A 24509-nucleotide genomic window follows, 5' to 3' on the forward strand; every position below is an offset into this window, starting at 1 on the left:
GGGTTCTAGTGGGGGGGGGGTGAAATGGGTACTGCACTGGGTAGCATCTAATAGAATCGATACTAGCGGTCTGAGATTGCAATTTGTACACTTCAGCTGTAAGAACTGCTGTACTTCCTGTAAGCTCCTATTGCTTTTAGTATGCAGAGTAATGATGAGTGAACATGACTTGTGCCAAATTGCGCTATTGTATTATCTTCAAAAAACATATTACTTCCAGTGTACATATGAACCATTTGCAGTGTTCAATAAAGATATTGACCAGGCTGCGCTCATTCTGTGCATTGGCCAATACATACTTCCTACTTCATTGACACACAATTACTTTGAGACTCCCAATAAGTAGATGAGCGAATAATAGAAATACTCAAATCTGACTTGGTTCTGAAAAAAGGCCCGCCAGAGGCAGCCAGGCCTTGGAAAAGGCAGCTTCTCCGGATTCCATTACAGGCTCCTTTTTTGCTGGGAGGGTGGAGAATACCCATGCAGACAGGCACTGCCAGTTTGAGAAACCTAGAATTAAAAGATATATATACTGGTGGATTTGAGTGTCATAGCACACAGCTCAGGGCTGTGGAGGCTTCATTCCCACAGCATCACCAGATAATTGTAAGATGCCAAGCTGGCCAGCTTTGCCCAGATCAACCGCATTAGAGGCTCAGAAATCCAGCCTTGTCGAGTGGACAGAACAAGAGTGAAGAGGGAGGCCTGAGACATGACTGGACAGTGACCTGCACTCTTTACTGTGCACTCAAATAGGTGATGTTGGCAACAAAAAGGGTATGTGGGACGTAACCATCGGTGGGATGCATCCTGCAGTGCAGATGACTGTTGGACAGCAACGCTGTCCAGAGCGTAGTGCTGAAGACTGAAGTCTGGGCACAGAATCACTCGAGGGAGCAACTGCAGACACTGGACTGCTTCCTTGAGGAAAGGCGCTCTGAACTGGGAGTTCAGGTGCAAGCGGCTTGATGAGAGGGGAGTGCGTCCTGCCGGCTGTACCGAGGATGATTTAGGAACCTATAGATAGAGTCTTGAAAACACGAGGACAGCTGATTGCCAATCCAAGCATCCTACAAAGGGACCTGTGCTTAACGAATGCTTGATCAGGGGCGCACACACAAATTAATGTACACATATACAGAAACGTACACACACACAGATGTTTCTATAAAGGGGGAAGCCTTGTGAGTACCCACCAGTATTGCATACAAGCAGTAGGTGAACTAGGCACTACACTGGTATACCAGCGTAGATAGAGATTATTCTTTACACAACATGCATACTAAATTATACACTGAAATCATAACGTGCACTTTACACACGTTGAAGAACGCATCACAGCAATAGAAATTTTTTGAAATTATCAGCACAGTGAAAGCGTTCTTGATTATCTAGAGACAGTAGGATTAATCAAATCATAAAGATAAGATGTGTAGTAACTATTTACCTTTGATTAATAACAAAGGTGTCATGAAAACTAATCAGAAGTTTAGCATTTCTATTGCTTTCAATTGCAGAGTATTACAACAAACTCGACATTGGTGCAAATGAAGGTTGTTATGAAGTATACGTTTGAAACTTTTGGTATAAGTACTTAACATCATAAAGGACGTATATTAATGAAAACCTATTTGTATTAATGATTTTTGGAAACAGTTTACGTGTTGCTACCTTTGAAAATCGTATGAGTAGGCCATATTTAGGATCGTTCATTTCTATACAATAATTCCTGACAATACTAGAATGATTTTTATATGAAATGTTTGATTTGCTTCATTATGTTTTGAATCTTAATAGTGAGTTGATTAACAAAAGAAATAATTTTAAATGCATTGAAATTCTCTTGCATTTGCTGCATTATTTTATGGCCTAGTGAAATGAAGTTTGACATGTTCCCTTCAAATATTACGTTAACTGTTCCTGCCTAATGTAACAATTCAACTATGAATGAAGCCTTATTCTTCCTTGTGTGTTAATGGGCGGGATCCGATCCTGGGACTGTACCCATGAATTAACAATAGATACATTTTCGTTTGTAACTAACCTGTGAGGATGGCAAAGACTGTAGCTTCTCATGGCTAGCTTGAGAAACAGTGCTGGAGTAGCAAAATGTACCGGACAAACGGAAGGTGACCGCACAATGGGCAGACCACTGGTTCTGATCACTGATGTCACAACTGCATCATCTTTACTATTAAGACAGACACCCCAGAGGAGGGGTCAGGAGAGCAGCTTTTGGCTTCTCAAGCTTTTGCCCAGAACTTTCTTTTTGGGCATTTTCTTCCGCAGTTGCTGATCGACCAGATTACTATCCATGCTTCTGATTTTCTCTTTTGCAATGAACTTGCTTACTGAACTCTTTTGGACTGTCTGGTGAGAAACCAGACCTGAACTTTCTTGATTTTGCTCAATTTTCCCTTTTTCCCACGTCCGTGGACATTTCCCTAGTGGACTGTAACTCGACCCCTCGTCCCTTTATTGAATGAGTTTTCCTTTAGAACCATCCTCCTGCCTTTAATGGTAGTGGGACTTTGTAATGCTCAATCGTTTTCTTTGAAATTCTTTGATTAAATGTATGGGTTTATATAACGTGCTATTGGCATTTTAACTGAGCTACTTAAAACGCTGCTTGCATGCATTGTTTTGGATATTTGACCCAATAACTAGACCGTCTAAATTGTCCGTGCTATTAGTTTAATTCTAAATGCATAACAGAGATAGTCATAAATTATTTATTTTGAGTGGCAACAGCAGAGCAATTGGTTTGTATTATTCTAGTTAGACTAAACTTATTTAGGAGATTGGCTCTTCCAATTACAATACTTTATTTCTACAGTATGGTTCTTAGAGTAGTGTATTTGAACCTCATTTTGAATATGTGAGTCAGCCACTAATTAATGGTCCTCATTAGGTGGGTAACAATATGGACATCCTGAAGTCTCACCCCTCACTAGGACCGGAAAACCTTCATCAGCGGACCAATGCCTCTTTGGGTATAGTGCAAAATCTGTGTTTGGAAAGAGAAGTGATAGTTTTCTGGGGCCAGTGCGGTTGCTGAAAAAAAAGGAAAAAGCTTCCACTGCATCACTGGTCAAAGACCAAGATACCACAATGCATGGGGAAATTATATTAGTAAGAAGTCAACCTTAAAGTGTCAAAAAAACAGGCGTAAAATAGCAAGTAGGTGTCAGGTAGATGCATCCTTGTGGATCCCTATATTATGTACTTCACGCTCTATAGCCTTGGTAAGACATGGTAAGACATGCTTAGACATGCTCAGAAATATCTTAAATTATGCCTATTTAGGGTTTCATGTATTTTACACATCCAGCTGGCGATGGAAAGAGCCTCTTGGACTGTCTGCTGTAACCTGCTTCTGAAGGTCTTAGTTATTAAGGTGTGCACTGTCTAACCCAGGGATACTTAAAGTACGCCAGGGGGCTGCATGAGGCCCTCCTGGCCTTCACAGGTGGCCCCCAGGGCAGCAGCACTGGGCTGCTGTTTACTCCACTCAGCACTAACATGAAAACATTTTTTTATTATACAGCAAGCCCTTATTTAAAGGTTAATTGCAATTAGGGAAAGGAAGTAACCAGGCCCTTAACTTTAAGGGACACCTTCATTTTACAAAGCCAGAAAACGTGTAAAAATACGATAGTCTAGTCAGAATTCAAAAAGTGTATTTCATTGACCTGTAGAACCATTTTACCTTAGTAAATCAAATTATAGCAGTGCATTCACAATTTTTTTTTTTTTAAAGTGATGATTTTCAAACATGAATTTAGAAACGTTCATGCTTGCCCCCACCCTGACAACAATGCAGTTAGTGATTACATCCAAGCACAGATGGTTTTGTACCACACGCATCCTGAAGTCATGTAATTTGAGTTCCTCTTCCATTTGATAATAAAGAAAAATGGGGGAAATTGAAATAAAACAATTGTCCAGGGTCACACAATTTGGTCATGTGGAGAAGCTAAGATTCATGCCAGTTTTTCTGGTTTCACATTGCACAATTGAGTTCAGCCACTAGTTATACGTGCTTTGATTCTACTACACCCACTTTACACCCCCACTGGCATCGGTGCAGCCCTCAATCACACCAAAGACCAAACTTTGCGGCCCCCGGGTAAATATTTGTGAGTATCCATGGTCTAACCCAACTGAGCATGGAGGAGACTTTCGTTGTCTAGTATCTGCAACCACATGTAGCACCATATGGATCAGGGAAGAAAACGGACTCACAGAGCTTAATTTACTCTTGGTCTGTTTCTTCACAATCGAAGATAACCAATCTGTGAGGTCAGCAGACCCATTACCCTGCAAATTACCTACTGTAGCCAGCCTGAACACCTTGTGCCAAATCTTATGTTATTTACTAAAACCTGGACTGTGGGCTGGTTGGCCATGGGGACACTGGTCGAAGTCTTTTTGTCCCTCGCAATACTATCGAAGGCGAATGGAGCAATGGGTAGACCCAGACAGGAGTAAGTCACAGAGTTGTGACCAGAATAACCCTCCATATTCCAAACAGGTAGAAATGGTTACTTTACAATGTTTTAGGATAATGCACCAACAGACTTCTAAAGAAATAACAAACTTTAGTACTCACCTGAACCGATGCTTGCTACCCAGTGAACCAATCTTGCTTAGTTTCCTTGACAGGGAACTTGAATCATTTTCTGGCAATCTGTGTTGAAAAATTACATACATGCATGAAAGGCTACATTCAAGATAGCGTCATGTCAATAATGCGTCAGTAGGCAGATGCCATCTAAGTACAACTAGTAGCCATCTGGCAGCAGCTCAGGACATTTTGCTACACAGAAGTCTGTATTTCTCAGGACTCCAGGACCGCTGGGCCTTTACATCTTGTACTTGCAATACATGATTTTTGTTTTTTACACTATTATGGTCAAGCTGAAGCAAACTTATACAAAATGGTAATCTGCAACGCATAGTACTGAATTACTCACAAAATCTAATATGTTGTACTTGTAACAAGTCATCAAGCATCCCTTTTCAGCCAGGAGCACCACACTATATGCAACTTACAGCGCTTTCATCAAATATATTTCCCTTTTCATAGCCAATGGACAATAATTAGAAATCACTTTATTTACTCTCTTGACCATTTAAAGAAGTGTTCTTAGTATTTTTCAGAGAAGAAAGTTTTTCTGTCACCGATTAACAAAACACACTGCATGTAGATCTACCAATGTGTAAACTGAAATCTCTGCATGAACGTAAAACTACATTTTCTGATTCCTAGCTAAATGTTTGTTCATAAATGTAAGTTTTAGAGACTTGTTTTGCACAACTCAGAATTCGCAAATATCCTAAATGGGTGCAACAATGTTCATAAACATTTTGGATTGTGGATCCACATTTGTGAAAATTAGAAAGGAGACATTTGCTGCATACATTTATAAACAAACATAGTGGAAAGGTTTCAATGGCAGCATAAAGCACATTGTACCCACCTGATAGCAAGACTACACCTAAGCAGGTGAGCAGCTGGATATTTGCTATATCCCTCCTTCTTGCCTGCATTGAGGTGTGCTCACATCAACAAACAAAGATGGAGGGCCATAACACTGAAGAGGCAGATATGGTGGACCACTATGTGGTGAATGAATAGAACATTTTAGTCTGCCACCATCAGTCCAGCTGATAAGAAGGCCATGCGGCAGCGTCTCACCAAGATGCTGAACGCCATAGGGGTTGTGGACTGTAGGGTTGGGGGAAGTCCAGTGGAAATGACAGAAGAGTCACCTGAAAGAGAAGCGAACCTAAATGCAAAGGGGGACAGCTGCATTGCTTGGTGGCAGACCAGCAGCATGCCTTGGAGCAGGAGGCGATTACTACACAAGTATCCTCTTCTAAAATGTTGTAACAAAAATGGCTGCAAACTTGTAGTCACATTATCACTCCAGACAATCCCCTGCCACTCCAACCAACGGGGGAGGAGCGATAGTATGTCCTCGAGTGATTATATAGCAACAACTGTGGTGGGCCAAATAAGAGTGAACCTTAAGGGTGTTACCCAGGCTGTCTTACCTCTTCACTAGCCACAACCATTCCCCTAGCATGTATGACTCCGTCATGGGCATCGACAAACAACAGAGTTCTATTAAAGTATTGTTTGTAAAACCTTGGGGCCTGATTCACAAAGGTAAACTTACACTTTTCTGTAAGTGTACCATTCTTTTACTATTCACAAACAATGAACCAACAGTAAGTTTACAACTGCAGAGACTCTGCAAGAGCGGCACAGAACTCTGCACATAAAAAGATAGGACAGGCATTATCATTATGTAGAAATTCTTGTGTGGACCGCTTTTGAGTACTGACTCAGGCAGTTTTGGGACCATGAAGCCGGTCATCTTCTCAACTACCAAGTAATTAATTGATGACTTTACCCCCCAGGCAAAGACTGCATGTTTTTCCAGACACTGTGATCCCTTATGTTAACTCCATTGGTAAGCTGACAAGACTACTAAGTGTCTACCCTGGACAAGTTTGCCATCACCAGGTATTCTTGAAACCATCCTCATTCTGTGGGCACCAAACCACCATCCCACCTATGGCACCATGGGAGAGTTGCGATGCATGCATGGTGCGTGGGCATAGGACAGACCTATACTAAGGGAGGAAGATTTCTTTCAACAGTGGAAAGCAGTCAGATCCAGACAGATTTTCATGGATAGCTACCTCACCAACATCCTGGAAGCACTGACAACCAGTTGGAGGAACAGAATGACACAGAATGACATCCTGTGATTAATAATAGAGTTGCAAAAGAAACACAAGGAGGAGTTGAGGGAGGAAGCAACACAAGGTGTACTGATCTCCTGCAGAAGTTAAGAAGCCTTGCAGGAGGCATGCTGCAACTACCAGCCGCATTAGGTAGTCAACAGCCACAAGCAGCAATCCCAATTAGCCCAATGTCTTCAGGCACCCCGGGGGCTGTTTCTACTGACACAGCACATGTCCTGCATGGCTGAGGCAGAGAGTGCCACCGCTGGTGATGCGAACATAACCTCCAACATCTGTGGACCCATCCCTCACCAGGAATTCACATTTACCTTTTTACATGCCGACCCTCCACATACTGCAGATATCTATCCAAGCACATATAACTACATGCAATAATACATATCACAGCACATCTCCCGCTGGATGCCAAATAAAACCTTTTTGTACCTCACCAAACATGGTCGATTTTATGAATGTGGACCATGACGTGTGCTGTGTGTCTAATGGGAAGTACACATCATTATACTGCTGTTACATGTGACAATTCTATACACAAGTTCACTCACCATTCACTCTAAAACAACTTAAGCAATGGATATGTATAACTGTGCACCGTGAACAGTACGATTAAATGATGAATGGGGCAGGGAAGAGTGAATGTGAAATGGGAAAGCAAAGGTTTATAATGGAGCATGGGTAGGATGTGGGTGCGCACTGACACAGCCTAGCTTCTGAAAAATAAAAGCGGGTTTATGTGAAGAATCATTGGCTTAGCATTGATGGCTTCCCTCATAGCAGATGTGCGAAAAGTAATTTAGCAGTAACAAAACCGTATTAGTGTCAGTAACCCAATCACACAAAATTCCAGATCAATTTAGTAACAAGACAATTCTACCTGTCAAGACAATAAATCTATTTGGATTATCAGGGGTGCTGAATTTTTAACGGAACTATCCAGTTCTAAAAATGGTCTTCTGCATAGTGTTAGCTAATGTAGCCTTTTGAAGTCAGCTAAAGAAAAAACAGGATGTGACGAGCAAACTGCTCAGCCCCGCACAGGCTGAGGGCTGGGACAACCTTTCTGATCGGTGCACACGTCCTGTCTTTGAATGGATCTTTAGTCTCCTTCACCTCTTCCCAGGAATGATGTTGCAGGCACTTCGGCTGTGCAGAGTATTGGAAATCCTTCTTCACGGCTTCTGCCGACTATCCCACACACATAAGCAACAAGAATGAAAGTACCCCAGAGGCCAGCTCTCTCAGTCCGGTGGGCATACAATCTTCAGGACACATGAAGCTGGGTTGCAGCATTGCTCAAGTTCAACTTAGCTCAACAGCCGCCAAATGTGGGTGGGATGGGGGGAAATATGTCTAGCAGAAGGGCGGTCCAAGAAGGTCTGCAATGTAAGAAAACCCAAAGACAGAAGAGCAAATCCATTCCTCTCTGGTCCTGGAGGAGATTCAAGAAAGTGGCAGAACCAATCCTGGGAAGAGAGCCCAGCGGGAGCTAAGAGATAACGCGAGGAGCAGGAGACTTCCACAAGCTCTCCTGAGTAGGATTCAACAGGAAAGCAGGTCCAGCTCCATGTCTCCAAAGCAGGACACTCTATAAGCAGCGACCAGCAGTGGTGGAGGTAACACTCTGAGCCTATTCTGGCTGTGTTCTCACGCTGCCTACTCCACAACTTTTCAGCACTTCCTCGTTTTACAGCAATAGCTATCCCGAAAGTACCAGTCCACCACGGTGATGGGGAGTATCAGGCTTTCTGGGTTTCCTAGCTACCTATGCCCATGTAGTGGCTACTAAGGGGTTACCTCCCCTCTAACAAAAACTCTGCCATCAACCTAATCACTCTATAATTGATCCCTAACTGCTACAAAAGCCATGGTGGTTGGAAGGAGGCCTACAACAAAGGCCCTTTTCCAAAGGATCGGGATTGCAGAATGCGTGAACGGAATCCAGGCTATCTTATTCGACTGATGGGTCCCAAGAGCCCACTTTCCAATAATTAGTGAAAAAGGGGGCTCTTGGGACCCTTAATTATCACTTAAATGCACATAGAGAAAGGTCAGACAAGTTGATAGGAAAGAGCAGGTACATATATTAGTTGGTGTAGGGTAGTATTTCAAATCCTGTGGGTAAACCCTCTGCCCTACAAATGTCTAACTATTGACAAACAGTGGGAATACCTGTTCATATTGATCTATCATAGACTGAAATCAATACAGAAATAAGCATAGCTCAATTTATATATGCTTAAAATAAGGGCAAAAGGGAGGCAATCGTTTGATTGCATCAAGAAACCTCACTAATCTTCTAATCAGAGCTTGATGCACAGGCAGAGAGTAAAGCCAACACATGTTTCAGCCTCTCCCGCATGCAGGCCTGGGGCCTTTCCCTCAACCCTTCCACAAGGGATCGTTAACTTGACGGCAGTGCTCCCTTTACAACCAAAGACATGTTCAGGTGAAGATGATTCTCACAGAAAGAACACCCAGTTCGTAAGGAAGAAAATGACCAGACTTTCTGGAGGTAAGACAGTGGTACAACAAATATAAGATTAACAAGGGATAAGAGTTTCACTGTGTAAAAAAAAAAAAAAAAAAAAAAAGGTGTCTATATTTGGTCCATGAAATACAAATGTGCCTATTAAAAAGGCACTATTGAAAGCTGCTATCAGCCGTGCAGTAAGGCACCTTGTAATGCAAGCTTAGCACAACCAAGAGCACTCACTTCTAAAGAAAATGCACCCAGTCCTTGCGGCTTCAAAGCATTCTTTACACATGACTTATCTACTGCTGAAGAATGTCTTTCACATATCAAAACAATTTTAGTCTGACATGGTAGCCTTGCATGACTATGGAGCTGCTTGCCAGCCCTTAGGCGATGCCTTTAAATCGTCACATTGGGCGTTTTCACATTTATACCACTGACACGCCCACACATTTACTCACCTTGACTATGGGCTTACCTATAGGTCAAACAAGTCAATTGGGGTTGTCAAATCCACACTACATTTTAGGGTTTCAGCACATGTAGTAGGAGGCTGTTTACTAATGTCCCACTGCCCAGAGTTAAGATTTGTGAGCTAGCCAGTCAAAAATGTGGGAACCAACCAGAACACACTTTCCTATGCAGTTGTTTTTAAATGATTACTTTTCTAAATGGTTTGAAGACCCTCACAAGAGCTGACAAAGAGCCGAGGTCTTGCAACCAGGAACAGCAATGTGCAGTGAGGTGGTTTGCACATGCTGTATTAACTTCAGACAGAGCAACCAGGAAAGGGAGTTGTTCTATATTATTCTGTCTCTGACTCATCTCATCCAATGAAATACTCAAAACTTCTTTCGAATCACCACAACTGGCCCTCACTGTTCTTGTGAAACTCTGATTTTAAGATGCAAGTCTAAAGACCTTTCCCCATTACTGCCCTCTCACACTAGCTGTCCTACCCTTATTTATTTAATTTTTTTTTGTCCTTTTATACAGCATGGACATGGCCCGGAAGCATCAGAGCGCTTCACAATAAAGCCAGAGCATATCAGAAACAAATCACAAATATACATGGAGTGCTTTACATGAGCACCGTATTTACATTACACATTCAGGCACGGGGAGATTAAGTGATTTGCCCAGAATCACAGGATGTGGACGCGACCCCGAGGCTTGAACCCTGGTTTCCAGCACCGAAGTCGGCAGTCTAGCCGAGGACCACATCCTCTCCCCAGTACTCTGTGATGATCATCAATAGTTTGTGCAGGTTGAGTTTGGAATGTGACTGGAGGGAGCATGAGATGGTAATAGCATTTTAGGCCAGGTGTTGTTCAAAGAGAAGTACTCTGCGCTTCTTTTTAGGTCTCGGCTAGCGAAGGCTGCGCTTGCGCAGTCTCGCTCGCGAGATTTAATGACTTTGAGAAGTGGGGCTTTAACCCGCCGCTCTTCTCTCCTCTTCTCCATTGGCTGGCCTCTTAAATGCTGGTCAGCCATTGGAGAAGAGCTTTGTCTCTCCAAACAAGCCCCGTCCTTTTCGGATTCGGGGGCGTGTTTTTTCGATTCTTTCTCTCCTCTGGAATGTAAACATTCCAGCCAATGGCAAGAGGAGAGAGAGAAAAAAACCACGCCCCCGAATCCGAAAACGCGTGCTTGTATACTTATATGCTAAACAAAGGGAACCAACGTTTGCTGACTGGTTTAACCATATATTGGCAAACTTAAATCGATATGCGGTTTATCTGTGTGGCCATAGCTTTGTATAGGACAACGTTTGTTTTGTTTTTTTCCTATGGAGTCCAATACGCATCATGTTCGTGGCTGCACTCACTTTTCACCAAAGGCTGTGCCTCTATGCCAATACTGACACCTCTGCTTTGTATTACAAGCCTGGACGTAAGAACAAGTGTATTTGAATATATTCTCACCGATACAAGTCGCTGTCTCGAGTATGATTGCTCTATTGTTCCTGATATAATTCTTTCTCCATATCGGAGATTAGATTGTTTAGTTGTAAGAGTCGTCATTTTAAATTACGCCTGTGAGCATGGAGAGGGGAAAAAATATTTATAACACCGCAACGCTAGCGAGGACAGCAAACTGGGGAGTATATTGACGTGGTCTGAGATTATCTAAAAGGCTGTCCTCTTAAGTGCGCAGCATCCAGCGACCTACTTCCTTTGCGCCTCACTCACTTCCCGTGAGTTCTTTTTCCGTTTTAAATAATCAAGCCAATGTATTAAGACAGCTGGCGATACTAAGACACACGCGGATGACGCGCATGCTTCCAACTCAGCGCCTGCTGATCAAAGGGGCGGGGCCATACAGCCGTCAAGTTTGAAAGTTGGCTCGCTCCCCGAGTAGGAGGCAATGCAGGTCGCGTGCCGCTGGTTGGCTCTTGCAGTGGTGGCCGGTTCTAGGGCCGGAGGTTGGCTTGCGCCGGCGCTCCTCGCGCCTCTCACTGTGTCGCCGGCCTGGTCTGTGACTGGAAACAGCGGTGCGAACCCGCCCCCTCTTCTTGCCCCCCTTGGACTGCAGCACCCGCTTGTCCCCAGGACAGGGTGCCAACCCCACAGCCAGGTCTCAGGATGCAGCGCCCGCACAGGTCCCTGGGAAGATGAGGAACCTGCGCTGCGCCGTGCTGCTGCTCTGCCTGCTCAACTGGTAAGGCCCGTATGTATGCCTTGACCCTCTTCTTGTGTAATGAGACTCCTGCGTGAGAAGCCCCTCTGTGTGTTGATATTGAGTATGTACCAGTGTTGTGTAAAATCCTACATTTCCCTCTTGGTGGAGTAAGATTCTGAAGATGACTCTTCCCTCTTTGGTTTAGAGAGACATTAGAGAGTGAGCCCTCTCCCTGTGTAGTGAGGCTGTAGGTTATGTTTATACCTTGTGTATTGATGCTACGAACCCTGAAGCTTTAGTGGAATGGTAGGTGTCCACTCTCACATACAAAGTGGAACAGTGTAGCGTGAGTAGTGAGATGGTGGGAACAACCGTCATGGTAGTGAGTCTCTGAAGCATGCGGCCCCAGTAATAGTGAGACCTTTGCTTGTGTGCACTAACTTGTGTGAGTGAGGCAGTGAAGTGTGACTACCTGACTTCATAACATTGCAGTAAACATCATCAACAAAACCTCACTAATACATTAAATTCCTGTAATTCCCCCTCCCTTAAACTCCAGACTTGTGAACATTGCAATAATAAAACCCCGCCATACGCTTCCACCTCTTTCCTTTCTTTTTCCATTCTGCCTTTTCCTTGCATTCCCCAATATCTCTCTCACGACCCAGCAAGCATCCCCAAGCCATCTACCCTAGTGTTGATCCAAAGCTATTGACATTGTAAATAACAATGACGTTTCTTTAAATGTTTTAAAAACATAAACAAAAATAATGTCATGAGCAATGCCAATAGCTCTAACTTCTACAATGCCGAGACCATTGCATTGTAAATGCTTGTTTAAAGGTGACATGGCATGTGGTCAGGCAGACGCTCGGAAGGAGGGAGCTCCAGGTTTTTGTGGCGTTTCCGGCAAGGGATTGGTTCATGTATCGCTACTGCTTAAAGGTGGGGGTTTGAGAAGCAGTAATTGAGGGTTTCTTGAATTTAGCTCGGCACCTAAAATGTGCAGTTTCTCTGAGAGGTACGAGGGTAAAGAGGAGTGAAGGGCTTCATGAGTGGTGCAGGCAGTTTTAAACTGAGCTCTTGCCCTTCTGGGGAGCCAGTGAAGGGAGCGTAGGATAGGGAAGATGTGTTTGAATTTGTGGTGTCCTGTCACGAACCAGGCTACAACATGTAGGGCTGCTCTGAGTAGACTTAGGTGGGCTTTAGAAATGCTGGACAGGAGTGCAATTCCATAGTGTCTGGAGAGCATGTGGACAACAGATTTTGTCTTGTGCTGGGATTAGATCCCTGATTCCCCAAACCATTCTTAGCTGGAACCGAGCACTCTTAGTCATGGAACAGATATGGCTCTGGAAGAAATTTGGCATTCTGAAGGATGGAGGTGTGGCAATCAATGTCCGGGAGGAATTCCATCCAGTCTTGGATCGAAGAGTTAGTTTTCACTGGGTTAGGTTTGAGGTGGTTGTTTGCCATCCAAGCTTGAATTCTTTTCAGGGAGTTGGACAGGTGGGTGAAATTTTCAGGGCATGAGACCTTCAGGCAGGTTTGGGTGTCATTGGTATTTAGTTGGAAGAGGACTCCTAAGTTCCTGAGTATCGCGCAGTGGGGTTTGAGGAGGAGGTTGAAAATGGTTGGTGAAAGGATTAAACCTAGGTGGACCCCTTGTTGCAGGCTGACTGAATCTGAGACAGAATTTCCAATTTTTACTATTTGGGAGAGGTTTATTAGGTACAAGATGAGCTACCTTTGTATGACACCATCAATACCCACTTGATGTTTCAGGGTGCCTAGCAAAACCAGGTAGTTCACTGTGTCAAACACAATGGAGATGTTGAGGAGCACAAGTAGACAGGAGGTACCAGTGTCAAGGATGTGGAGAGCTTCGTCTACAATCTGCAGAATTGCAGTCTCAGTGCTGTGACCCTGACGGAATCCGTATTGAAGAGAAACAAGGAGGTTATTATCCTGTATATGCGATGAAAGCTGGGAGGTAAACTGCTTTCAGTATTCACCCTGCCTAAGAGAGGCAGGGTGAATACTGGGTGGAAGTTGTTATGGTTGTCAGGGTACAGAGATAGTTATTTTAGGAGCAGATAAATTTGACCCCCTTTTAAACAGTCTGGGAATGATCCCAGATCCAGCTATGAGTTAACCAGGGTTGTCCAAATGGGGAGAAGCAGTTTAGCTAGGGATTTGCTGATAGAGCTTGGAATACCGTCACAAAGAGGGTTAGAGGGTTTCATGTTGGATAGAGTTTATAGAAGCTCTGCCTCTGAGACTGGGGAGAAAAAAAGGACCAGGGCTGCAGTGCCTTGCAAGGCAGATTTTCTTCGACTATGTTGTTGATATTCATAGGAACTGAGATGTTTATGTCTTTGACTTTTTTGTCAAAGACCTCTGCAAAGTTATTACATAGGGTCTCAGATGTCTTAAACAGGGGCATGGAGGGAGGGTTATTGCCTTGATTAATTAACTCAAAAAGTTGCTTTGGTCTGTTCTTGGCCACTTCCAGGAGCGAGATATGTGAAGCCTTGGCTTTAGAGATGTGGCCTTTGTAGTTTTGAATTGCAGCACAAAGCTTTGTTAGACAAAACGGTAAGGGTGCACGTCGTCAGTCTTTCCCCAGCTTTCTGATATTTTTACTTTCTTTGTAAAGGGCTTTGGAGTACCAAGGGCAAGAGGGCTTGGGTCTACTATATTTGATTTAGATGGGAACCTATTCCCAATCAAGGAATCCCAAGCAGGAGTTGAAATTGCCTATGGCTTAATTGATGTTAAGTTGAGAAACTATCAAGGAGAGGTTTGATAGGACTAGGTTAGCTATGGTTTCAGATTCGATGTTACTGGTGTCTCTGAACCACACTTTTTCTTTCTTTGGTTGTTCAAGGAATTTCTTCTTTGAGGAAGACACTGTCAAAGGAATCTGCAGGTGATCAGGCCAATCAACCGTAATAGGGGTCACTGGTCGACAGGAGAGGAGTTCTAGAGAGGATCAAGTCAAGAGTGGTACCTTTGTAGTGTCTGGGTTTCTGGTAGTGTTGGTGGAGGTCATTGTCTTTTAGAACAGCAGCAAAGTTGTCCTGGGGTTTATTTCATTTGGAACCCCAGTGGAGGCTAAAGGTACTGGGAAAAATAATGTTGTCATAGCTAATTAACTGTGCTGTGACTAATTTGATGCACTCTTCAATGAAGGTGTAGACTTGACAGAGGGTGGTAGATCATGTTCAACTTGCAATTCGAGGTAGTTTGTGAGATGATTTCCAGTGATAAGGATTAAAACTGGGTAATGAGCAGAAGCCTGCAGGTCAGAGAGTTTTCTGTATATGACCGCTAGGACCCCACCTTGATTGCCTACCTAATTGCTGGTCAGAATGGTGTGGGGGGGGGGGGCAGCAGGAGAGGAAAAGCATTGTTTGTAGTATCATTCAACCAGGTTTTGATGAGGAACAGGATGTCGATGTTGTGGTTGATGATCATGTCTGAGATCCCGAGGCAGTGTTTGAATGCAGAGGAGCAGTTGTGCAGCATGTAAATGAGGGAGGACCTGGCCAGTTTGTGCCCAGTCTGACAGATAGGTAGAGTGGTAATATGGATCATGTTAGCAGATAAGCTGCGATTGTGGGCGGGCATGAGAAATGTATCTTGCATATGGTTCGAGATACTAGTGTTTTTGGCTGTGGATCTGAGTGTCGGAGGCATTGGTGTTTTCATGCCTTTTTACCAGATTGTGTATTTTGTTCTCTTTGAGTGAAGAGTAAGCCTATTTGGGTCTGGGTGAACTATTGACCCTAAAGATTGTCTTTGGAAAGGGGCTCTTGAACTGCTCCGGATGTGGTGGGTTACATTTGTGGGAGATAAGTGAGTTGTTGAAATGAGAGAAGGCCTGGATACAGATGTCTATTTTCTTCGTGAAATAAGAAATAGAGGACAGGAGAGCAGGGAGTGAGGGTTAAATGGTGTGCCGGGGCGGGCTGAGGCTTGTGTTGCTCTTTGGTGGTAGGTGTTGGGATGAGCTTGTGTTTCCAAATAGCCTGATGCGGGTGGTGTGGAGAGGGCATAAGTGGAGAGACAGGGTAAGAAGGTTTTGGAAGGTGATTGTTACTGTTGGAAGTGATGGAGGGGGTGAGTTAATGGTCTTGGGAGATGTCGGCGAGCAAACGTGGGAGGTGTGGCAAGAGAGTTGAAGGAAACATGCTCCTCAACCTAGATGTTTCGCTTTTAGCTTCGATCATCTTATTTCTCCTGAATTACCTAACCTTGCTTTCTCCTTTCATGTCTCTGCTTAGTAATTATATACCTATTTAATTTTAAAATGTTGACTGATCAAGGGCCCTCTGCTTCAAACTTAGCTTCTTCTCTGCTGCAGATCAGTCCCACACAGTCCTGCTTTTCATTCTTAAATCTTTCAACTGAACCTTTATGTGGAATTATTTTTTCTACTTGTCTCTGGCAATGTATATATCCTTGGGGTGGGTGTGTGACACCTAAGAAATCTTCTCCAGTGCTCCACTGGTGCTGCTACTTAGACCACACTCCTCCCACTGTTAACTTTCAGGTAGGTTAGGCGGACTGTAAGTCTCACAAGAGGATAGATGTTCATGAGTTCTCAAAAGCTGGTGACTTTTTCCATTATTAGCCACTTCTGAGAACAAGGATGTCAGATTCAGCTGAATCCGGCCAATAAGGGCTATGCATACACATGCTCATCAACTTCCTAGTTCAGAAGAATCTAAATTAGTCTCATATAATTCCTTCAAATGGACTAATGATACCATCCTTCCAGAACTGCTTGTTTAATTACTGCCATAATCTTATCTAGGAAATAAATGATCAATGTGCTCAATGCATAGAAGATTCATTCTCCAATCATTGTGATTTAAGCCAAATAAACATCAATTTGGAACCAAGACTTTCTTCATCGCTCAGGATTGACACCGTAGATGGAGAATATGAGGAGAATAACTCAAAAGAGCAGCAAGCTCAGAAAGATAGTAAAGTCCTGGAGGAAAGTACAAATGCAGATAAAAGTCTGGGCCAATGGGCAAATGCCGGCTACAAGTCTCTGGAAGATATGCTACGTAATAGCACCGAGAACTTAGATTTGTCGGCAACACCATCGGCATCAATGCTGGACATGATTTTAATGCTACAAAAGATCTTGCAAGGCCTGTTAGAGGTCACACTTTCAAACAATATAATACTAAAAGCCCAGGAAATGAGCCTAAAGCTCACCGTATGTGAACTACAGGGCATTAGGGGTCTAATGCCGTCGGTGGTTAGACCAGTGTTGGACACTACCACCTCAGGGGGCATCGGAGACACCGAGGCATTAGACAAAATGGAATATGACCATGATGTGTACATATCGAGACAGCCAATGTTAATTAGGAGAAGAAATAAACAGACAAGTCATAGGTGGCAAAAGTTTAGATTCCCATTAAGGAAACCTACCCAGTATATAAGTAAGCATAAAGGGAAACAAACGGGCAGTAAAAAAGTAAAGTGTAAAGAAGATAAACCACTTGTATCACATGTAAAAACAGTAAGAAGAGACCCCTCTACAGCTACTAAAAAGGAAAGGAAGAAGAAGCAAGAAAGCCTCCATGATGCAAGACTGGAGAAAATAAGAGAAAAAAGGTTCCAACAAAAAAAAACCCGGGAGGTAGTAAGGGAGGAGAAATGGTCAGAAAAAAGGGTAAATTTAAGGGAGGTGAAAAACAACCCAAAGAGTATAGGGAAAGGGGGTGCTAAGCTAAATGGCCCAAATAGAAAAAGAGACATATGTGAAGAAAAGATTAGAGTTCTGGAAGTTACAGAGCTAAGTGATAAAAAGTGGTTATTCTTTGAACCCCAGGATGCACCTAAGGGCAGAAAAAAGGTAAGGAAAATTACTCCGTTAAATCGCTTGCAACTTTTATTTTCCTTCTCAAAATGTCCAAGCCTATGTAATATTGAATCTAAGGATTTAAGGCAGGTTGGATTTTTACCAAGTAGTAAAGGCAAGGAATTGACAAAAGTCGAAGTATATTCAGGGATGATTAAATCTGCAATAGTAAATGCCGAAAAATAAATATTAAAGGATGGAATAAGATTAATCACAGAGGTGGAATTAGAAAATGTAAGACAGCCAGATAGCATTTTCTTGAACTGTCGTGCAGGCCTGGGGAAAAGACAAGCAAGATTAATTACAGGGGCATGTGGAGCAAGAGAGAAAATCAAAATTGTTGTTAAAAACCACAAGCCGGACAAGAACTGGGGAAATTGGAGCATTGAGGATAGAGACTTAAACGCATCTTGGTGGGCAGTAAATGAGTCCAGTCATCTTAGTGAAATAGATTAGGGAAATGGGTCGTCGCATAGACTAAGAATAATCTCGTGGAACATTAATGGTCTAAAAGAGCAAATAAAGATTGATTGTGTAAAAAATGTTTCACGGCAGGCAGACATTATTTGTCTGCAAGAGACTTGGCTATGCGACAGTACTCCTGTAGTTGAAGGCTTTACCCAGGTGGGATCATGACACTAATTTCTACAAGAACAATAAATAAGGTGACCTCGATAAATACCTCTTGTAAATGGATGTTGGCCAGTGAGGTACGCTTACAGGACCAGGGAAGGCAAAATGAATATGTGATTGTGGTTAACATATATGTACGATGGAGTTCCCAAGAAGAATATATAAAATAAATGGGGCTCTTTAAAGAAGATCTGATATCCCTAAATGATAAATATGGTAAGGATTTTCTAATTATTAACGGGAGATTTTAATCATAAGCTAACTCCCGAAAAGTTGGACCCTTGGATGAAGGAAATTTTAGACGCATATGAGATAATGCCGGCCCTTTTTCCCAGTGGTAATATGAATAGGCAAGATGAAGAGCTAGGGAAATTCTTAGGGTCACATGGACTACTTAGCTTAAATGGCAGATCGGAATTCGATAGACCAGCAGAGCAAACATTTAGAAGGGGCAATCAATTGTGCCCCATAGATTATTTCTTTGTACACGCCTGGAATTTTGCCTTAGTAAAAAAGTTTAAGGTAATTAAGCGCAAAGAAAGTGACCACTATCTACTGTATTGTGAAATAGTGAGAGCTCCCCTAAGAGTCTGTGAAAAAGTTCTATTACAACCTATGGATTACCCAAAACGACTGTCTACAAAATTAACTGAGGAATATATAACAAAATTATCTAGTTTTCAACAAAATCTAGCCTCTGAGATAGCATGGAACCTGAGAGTCTCATGGTTCGAAGAAAAAATCACGCAGGCAGTACAAAGCCTTTGTGCCAATTTAAAGAAGACGGAAAAGGGGGAAAAATTCTGCAAGGGGGTGGCAGACAGCAAATGGGCTGGTTTGACTCCACATATAGAGAGAACAAAAAGCTACTGAGGAGAGAAGAAAGAAAGATGAAGTTAAGATACGATCAGGAGGGCTATAATAATTTACTAAAATTGAGGAAGGAATACATAATGTTAATGAGATCTAAGAAAAGAAGTTTTAAAGAAAAATGTTGGGACTCTCTACTGGAAACCATTGAAATTAAAAATATTAAAGGTTTCCGGAGGTTGATCCAAGACGCAGCGGGTCGATCTACGGGAACAATGAGTTGTGAAGTCGATGAGGCTTCCTGGGAGGAGCACCTAAACCAATTATACATGTCTAGTAATGGGCCAGAATTTAGTGAGGAAAGAACCCGTATGCGGTATGTAGTAACAAATCTAATCCCTTTATGCTCTCTTGAAAATGTGAAGAATACCATTAGGAAGCTAAATCTAAACCGTGCGGCAGGGCCTGATAATTTACCTGCAGTAATAATTAAAACAGAGCTAAACTGGTGGGCCCAATTTTTCTCAAAAATGTTTACAGCCGTACTAACCTCAAGTATAATTCCAAAATCATGGAGGGGAGCTGTAATCAGGCCATTGAATAAAAAAGGGGATAGAAAGGACCCAAAGAATTATAGATTAATTAATCTACTAGACATTGGTGTGAAAGTGTTCTCCAAAATAATCCTGGGAAAACTGAAGGAATGGGTCGAATTAAATGCGATTGTCCCGGTAGAACAAGGAGGGTTCAAAGAGGGGCATTCAACACTAGATCATTGTTTTGCCTTGTGGGCTGTGGCTCTGAAGTCAGTGGAACAGCAGGGTAGATTACACTGCTGTTTTGTTGACTTCCTAGCTGCATTCGATCTAGTGGACAGAGAATGCTTATGGGAGATGCTAAAAAGATATAATATCCCCGAAGACCACTTAGCAGTCATTCAAGGGCTGCATAGTGAAAATTGGACACAGGTTATTAAAGATATAGCAGGAGGTTTGACTCACGAGATAGAAATCAATAACGGTTTAAGACAGAGTTGCGTATTGGCCCCTCTTCTTTTCTCAATTTTTCTTGCTGATTTACCTAATCTATTAATAACCGAGAGAGGAGCAAGCCCAAAAGTAAATGGAAAGCATGTATCTTGCTTACTGTATGCAGATGACCTAGGTATTTTTGATCAAACAGAACTAGGACTGCAAAGAAAGTATATTGTTTATCCAAACACCTAACAGTAAATATGGAAAAAGCTAAAATATTGTGTTTTGGAAAGAAAAATCATGAATATAGTTGGTTCCTGGTGCAGACAAAATTAGAAGTTGTTAATGAATACAAATACTTGGGAATATGGTTCGATAGAGCTTTGAATTAGGGCATGCACATACAGACCCAGAAAACCAAAGGCCTAGCAGGAATTTGTGGGTTGAAAAAATTTAACAGTAATTACGGAGCTATGTCGCACAGACCGGTGTTGAAGGCCTTTAAGGCTATGATTCCCCCCGCATATGCAATATGGTGCAGAAATTTTGTGCTTAGGGGGGAAATGTTCATGGGATAATGAGGAAGGGAAATGTTTAAAAACTCTTCTTTCTTTGCCCAGCTCTTCAATGATACAGGACATTAGGTTAGCACTAGATTGGCCAGCATGAAACATACAAGTCCAGGTAAATCTATGTAGATTTTGGAAACGGCTAGGATCAGGAGAGGAGGAGAAAGTGTCTTGTTGGTGTAGGAGGGAGATCAAACAGAGTGAACTGAATTGGGCAAAAGCTACTAGAAAGAAGCTCCACTCCATTTGTGATCATTTAAAGGTGAAAATTGACCCGGAGTCGTTATGTATTGAAGAACGAAAGAGTGATCTAAAAACCTTGGGAAATTAAAAATCTAGACAAATTGATATGGATTACCAGAAACAAAAAGAGTCTGTGCATTTTATGTTAAATAGCTGGAGAAATGATAACTGGTATCCATATTTAGATACTGTACCAAATCACTGGTTAAGATTGGAATTGCTAAAGGTGAGAATAGGCATTAATCCCGCACGTTCAAATGAGAAAATAAAAAGCATATTAATGGATGATGACAGTAAATGTACATGCGGGATAGGCTTAAAATGTACCTGTGTCCATATTGCAATGGATTGCCAAAATGTGTTATCTATACGGCGATTGATTTTAAGGCCAGTTTTTAAATAATATGGAATAAGGTCAAGGACGCAAGCAATCGAGCTCCTCATTGACATGCAGTTCTTTGACATTGCAATTGCTTTGGCGAAGTTTGTCCAAGTAGCTAAGAGATTTCTCATGGAATAAGGAAATGGAAAGAGTGGTCCATGGAGGGACAAACAGAGTCAAATTGGACAATTTTAATTATTTTATGTACTTTCTAAACATTGAACTTTTATGCATTTGGACCTGGTTCACAGTATGATACCATGGAAACAAGTTTTTCTTTTAATGAGAAATAATGAACTTTTGGTTTTAGGTACTTTTACAAACCTTAATTATTGTACTTTTAGCTGTTTTATGATGGTATATTTAGTTTGAAGATCAATTGGTCATAATAAACTTATTTTTGATTGATTGATTGATACTGCCATAATCCAGCTCTTCAACCTTAACATTAATTTTTTTTATCCAGCTTCAGACATCAGCAGATGCACCAATTGCGTGAATTTTCTTTTTATAATGAGACTGAAATTAATGCCACTCTCAGCTTTCTTCTTTCTCTTTTACAGTTCTGCTCTTAGCCAGGACATTCAACTAAACGAACATCAAGATATCCCTTTTAGTTCAGATCTATTGGATCTAAGCTCTGTTCTTGACTCAGTTGACCTCCATATTGTTATGCAGGTCCATAATATACTTGACTGATGTTCCTCTTATCTGTCATCTCGCATGTATTCAAACATATTCAGTTTCTTAAAAGGGTTCTTGTCACTTTTTACATCTTTGCCCTTTAGCTTTAGAGCTCCGCTCTCAGTTCACTTCTAATCTCTGACTATAAAACCCATCTCTCATCTATGATGGCTCCTATTTTCTCCGATCATATTTCAATGCTGATAATGGAGAGGATTATTGTTTTATTCTATGACGATATTCCTTCTCATTTTTTGCATTTTTCTATTAGAAAGCGAAGTTTCAGGACTGGAAGCTGGTTATCTCTAATTAGCACATCCACAAAGTACTATGGGCCCGATTCACGGAACTAACTTAAGACAAAATCCTAAACTTACTACTTTTGGTATTCACAGAAGGCATTTAGTAGTAGTAAAGTTAGGATTTTGTATTAAGTCTGTCTTAAGTCTGTCCTAATTCTGTCCTAAATCTGTCCTAAGTCTGTCCTAAGTCTCTCCTAAGTCTGGGCTAAGTTTGTCTTAATTCTGTTTTAAGTCTGTCTTAAGTCTGTCTTAAGTCTGTCCTCCTACTTTTGGTATCACAGAAGGCATTTAGTAGTAGTAAAGTTAGGATTTTGTCTTAAGTTTGACTTAAGACAGACTTAAGACAGTCTTAAGACAGACTTAAGACTTAGGACAGACTTAGGACAGACTTAGGACAGACTTAGGACAGACTTAAGACAGACTTAAGACAAAATCCTAACTTTACTACTACTAAATGCCTTCTGTGAATACCAAAAGTAGTAAGTTTAGGATTTTGTCTTAAGTTAGTTCTGTGAATCAGGCCCTAGTTTTTCAGACCCTGGTTCTCAAATCCTTTCAGACTAAACCACTGTTTATCCTTACAGCATCTCTTGGGCAAGTCTAGGGGCGCCAAGGCATTCTCCCCCAGGGTAGTTGTTATTAAATTCCCTCACCTTTTGGCACGATGGGTGGATCACGATGAGTGATCCACTACCACTGTACCTCAGCAAGGCAGAAAGATCACCTCTGAATCCCCCTCACCATATCAGCAGCAATTTTAAAAACAAATCCTTCTTATGTTCACAAATTTCAGGAGAGACTTTCAGTTTTAAAGACTGGGACCAGAGATTTGGGGTGTATAAAAGGAACACCCAACTAATCCCAAGGCTTGTTTATAACTAGACTTATTGACTTTGCCAATGTTGGATCCTGGGGCACACAAAAGGGCTCCAAGGGCTAGGCAGCGCACGCTGGAGAAGTGGATGGACAGAGGCCCTGGTGGAGGAGCAAACAAAGGGACTGCAAGGGCAGGGTGGCACACATGGGCTGTCAGGAGAGGAGGGGGGCTCACACAGGGCAACAGGGCAAGGTAGGACACAAGGGATTTAGTAGCGGTACAGCTACAAAGAATGGCTGCAGGGCGCCATGGCACATAGAGGATAGGCAGGATCCAGACACAATGGCCACAGATGGGCTAGAGGGGATGGGCACATGAAAGGGCTTAAAGGCACAGCAGGGCATCACATGTGAAATTCAAAGCAGCGGAGGAAACATTGGGTATGCAGGGGTAGGGTCACAAAGAGGGGAAGCGGGGCAGAAAGTGACTTTGAGACCCTCAGGGTGAGTAGCTTGCTCTATAAATGTTTGATTGATTGATTGATTGATTGAAAGTGAGGTGGCAAGGTGGGTGGGGCACATGGAGGAACTGAAGGGTTGAGAAAGGGCAATACAAAAAGACGCTGCAGGCCAACACATAGGGGCTGCAGTGGGACAGGGCACATAGAGGGGTTACAGGCAATTGAGCCACAAAAAGTAAAATGAGGCACAAATATGGGCAGCAGGGGGTGCGACATATAGATGAGCTACAAAGGTGTGGAAGAAAGGTACACAGAGAGGCTTCAAGTAGGCACACGGAAGGGCTGCAGGGGTACTCAGAGGTACATTCAGGAACATTAGTAGCAATGCAGGGAGGTGGCCATGGGGCAGAATGGTGCACAGAGGACCTGTAGTTGGGTTGGGAAGCACACAGAACAGTATTCAGAGGTGCAGGGGGAACAAAGAATGCTACCAGGGGCAGGTTATTGTAGGACACAGGTGCTATATTTGTGCTGAGAAGAAAGTTGAAAGCTTACCGGAGATCCTGTATGGGCCACAAAGGAAGATGCAGTGCCCACATTGTCAGGCAACATGTTCTGAAGTGCTCTACACGTACTGCAACACCTTCCCTGCTATTTTCTAGCTCACAAGCACCCAGAGGAGTGTTCTGTGAGCTATACGTTCAGAAAATTGTCAAAACTGGACTTTTTCTTCACATACCACACAAACATGATATCCAGGAAGAGGATGTGGTCCAGCTGCATGACGGACCCTTTTTTGCTCAGGAACTAGTAACATAAAATCATATTCCTAAAGGAGCCAAGATGTCAGAAGCGATTCGAAGTGTAAAT

At 42.5% G+C, this 24509-nt stretch overlaps 1 protein-coding gene across 4 annotated transcripts in view; it reads right to left on the reverse strand.

Moving 5' to 3' along the window:
• Positions 1–24509, reverse strand: part of EPB41L4A (erythrocyte membrane protein band 4.1 like 4A) — an 821385-nt gene that overhangs the window by 246714 nt on the left and 550162 nt on the right. For all 4 annotated transcript variants that reach the window (XM_085632598.1, XM_085632596.1, XM_085632597.1 and 1 more), the window contains exon 11: positions 4616–4693. In XM_085632598.1, coding sequence (XP_085488724.1) covers positions 4616–4693 — 78 coding nt within the window. The remainder of the gene's footprint in view (positions 1–4615; positions 4694–24509) is intronic.

Source organism: Triturus cristatus, chromosome 2_1 (genome assembly GCF_964204655.1).
Source record: "Triturus cristatus chromosome 2_1, aTriCri1.1, whole genome shotgun sequence".
Classification (NCBI taxonomy): domain Eukaryota; kingdom Metazoa; phylum Chordata; class Amphibia; order Caudata; family Salamandridae; genus Triturus; species Triturus cristatus.